This window comes from Poecilia latipinna, unplaced genomic scaffold, assembly GCF_001443285.1.
Source record: "Poecilia latipinna isolate Pla-1442-1.1 unplaced genomic scaffold, P_latipinna-1.0 Scaffold678, whole genome shotgun sequence".
NCBI classification, from domain to species: domain Eukaryota; kingdom Metazoa; phylum Chordata; class Actinopteri; order Cyprinodontiformes; family Poeciliidae; genus Poecilia; species Poecilia latipinna.
The window spans coordinates 8,926-11,486 of record NW_015113294.1 but is presented as its reverse complement, the minus strand read 5'-3'; the positions used below and the strand labels follow the sequence as shown (position 1 = coordinate 11,486).

At 36.1% G+C, this 2,561-nt stretch overlaps 1 protein-coding gene across 1 annotated transcript in view; it reads right to left on the bottom strand.

Moving 5' to 3' along the window:
• The window catches only part of mrps5 (mitochondrial ribosomal protein S5), a 38,185-nt gene that overhangs the window by 27,856 nt on the left and 7,768 nt on the right, over positions 1-2,561 (bottom strand). Inside the window, exons 3-5 of the mRNA XM_015044488.1 lie at positions 2,161-2,286; positions 1,505-1,618; positions 422-541 (exon numbers count right to left, since the gene is read on the bottom strand). Of these exons, the coding sequence (XP_014899974.1) occupies positions 422-541; positions 1,505-1,618; positions 2,161-2,286 (360 nt within the window). The remainder of the gene's footprint in view (positions 1-421; positions 542-1,504; positions 1,619-2,160; positions 2,287-2,561) is intronic.

The following is a 2,561-nucleotide window of genomic DNA, read 5'->3' as shown; positions in this document are numbered from 1 at the left end:
AGTAAATAAGCCTGAAATAATAATAAAAAAATGTACATTTTGTATTTCAGGTTAATAAAAGCCTTCTTTGTCTGTAATTATGCTCCACCCAGAACTTCAAAGGGTTCAATTTTCGTAAAAAAAACAACAAAAAAAAACAATTTCCAATTATTAATCACTTAATCCAAAAAATAGTCAACAGATCATCCCTACAGTGTATTGTCATTAAGTCGAGCAGAATTGATGTCAGAAATATTTATTTTTTGAGCTACAAATTATCAAGAAAACTAAAGGAATACTATGTTATGACATTTTAAGCATTAAAATGTTAATCTTCTTTTTTAAAATAATTAAAAGAAATTAAAAATCAGCACAATGTGTCAATTTTGTTATCCGATTAATCGATTAATCGTCAGTTGCGGTCCTAAAGCGGACAGGTTACCTCCATAGGGCCCGGGGTCAGGCTGCCCCAGGCTGATGCCCCCCAAGGAGCTTCCGGTCCAGCCTCTCTCTCTCTTCACCTTCATCCTCCTCCTCTTCTCCCACTCGTCCCTCTGCCGAACTGCCGGGAGACAAGGCAGACGAACATCTCACTTCGAGCGGCTCGACGCGAGACCCGTCAAAGGTGCTCTCAGTCACTGTCAAATTAGGCGAGTGATTACTGCTAACTAATGAGATCACAGTGGAAACAAATTGGAAACTTCTCACGCCAGCGGTGCTTCAATTTCTCAAATTGAAGACTTCATTTCTCCCTCTCCCCCCTGCTGTTTTTCTCCTCATGCTTCATAAAAAGGAAATTTCCACTGCATTAAATGAAGGTAACAATTTCACACAGGTTTGTGTTGGGAACAGCGTTGTGTAGTAACTAGTTACATCCACTTAGTTACATCTATTTGAGTAACTTTTTTGGGGGGACGGGGGGAAAATACTTTTAGGATTATTTTTTACTATTCTGTACTTTTATACTTTGCTTGAGTCATTTTTTTTATGAAGTATTACTACTTTTAATTTCTGGAGTTACTTCACTGAATGAAGAACAAACAAGTTTTAACCAAAAAAGTCACCACACATACGCACACACCTGCAGGTTTTGCTAAAGTTTCATAAGTATTACACTAAAACCATGTAAAATGCCTTATTTTGTTATTTTGTAATCATATTATTTATATGAATTATTTTCATTTAGGTTGTAAAAGACAAACATGCATTTTACAACATAAAATACATTTTGGTCCGTCCGATTATGTAATTTCTAAATATTAAATGATTGATGTTTTGATCAGATACAGCTTTTTTTTTTTAACCAAATACTTTTAAACTCTTACTTGAGTCATTTCTTGGACGGCTACTTATTACTTTTATGTGAGTAAAAATATGCTGAAGTATTGCTACTCTCATTGGAGTACAATGTTTATCCAACTCTCCACCTCTGGTTGGTGATAAAGTAGCTATGATTTTTACCTCAATCTTAAGTCTGCAGAAGCAGATGAAAAAAAATTTAATATGTGTCAATGTGTGTTTTTACTTAGTTCAGCTTGAACTTCCTGTTGCTCGGCGTCGCTTCTTCGGCTGAAGTTCTGCACGGCGCCGTCTTTTAATACAGGAGAATTCAGACCAGGCCACAAAAAACCACCTCGACCTAAAGACAGATGAGAACAAGGACATTCGTTCAATAAACAGCAAAACTTCAAACATGTAGGGAGGTAATGATCCATTTTAAAGATTAAGCTGCTGTATTTTATTTATTAATTTTTCTTGCAGTAGACAGAGAATTAGGCTAATGAACACATGATATTTAGCTAAAATGAGGTCAAAACGAAAGGAAAGACTGAGAGAGAGAGTGAAAGAAAAGTGAGGAAAAATGACTCCAAATCCTAAAAAGAGGCCACAGTGAACAAAAAGTCATTTTTCCTGTCAGCAAAGAGCTGCAATTCATTCATTCAGACTGGCTTATGAATATTCTAGAGTCCATCAGCTGTCTGTTAGCATTAGTTAGAGGCATAAGTGCCAAATTATTAGAAGCATCTCTCTAAAGCCAAGGAGGATAAATTACAGCCTGTTTGAAAAGGGAAAATCATGTAGCCAGCCTCATGTTTATGTCTGAAGGAACCAGGAGATGCACAAACACACACACACACACTTCAAGAGTCATTTTCCAAACACAAACAGATGCTGTTTCACCTTCTCCGATCACCTGTCCTCGATTGAGGTCTTTCTTCATTTTGCGTTTGGTTCGCTTCCCTCGGCCCTTTCTGCCTCCGGCTCCGGATTCAGCCAACACACCCTTCCACAGTTCCTCAGCCGTCACTGCCAACACACACACACACACACATTAATCATAATTGAAAAGTTTTTTATTTATTTTTTTAAATAGGTTCTTATCTTGTCTTTTTGTACATATTTACCTCATCATTAGAAAAATGACAGAATGTTAAAATAAGAGCAAAACTAACTATGAATAAATTATTTGAAAGGTTAAATCAGACTGACCACACAAGCAGATTGATCTAAAGGCCAAAAGTAATTGAAAAGAATTTTACAATTTAAAATGTGGGAAGATTTTTGAAGTATATATATATATA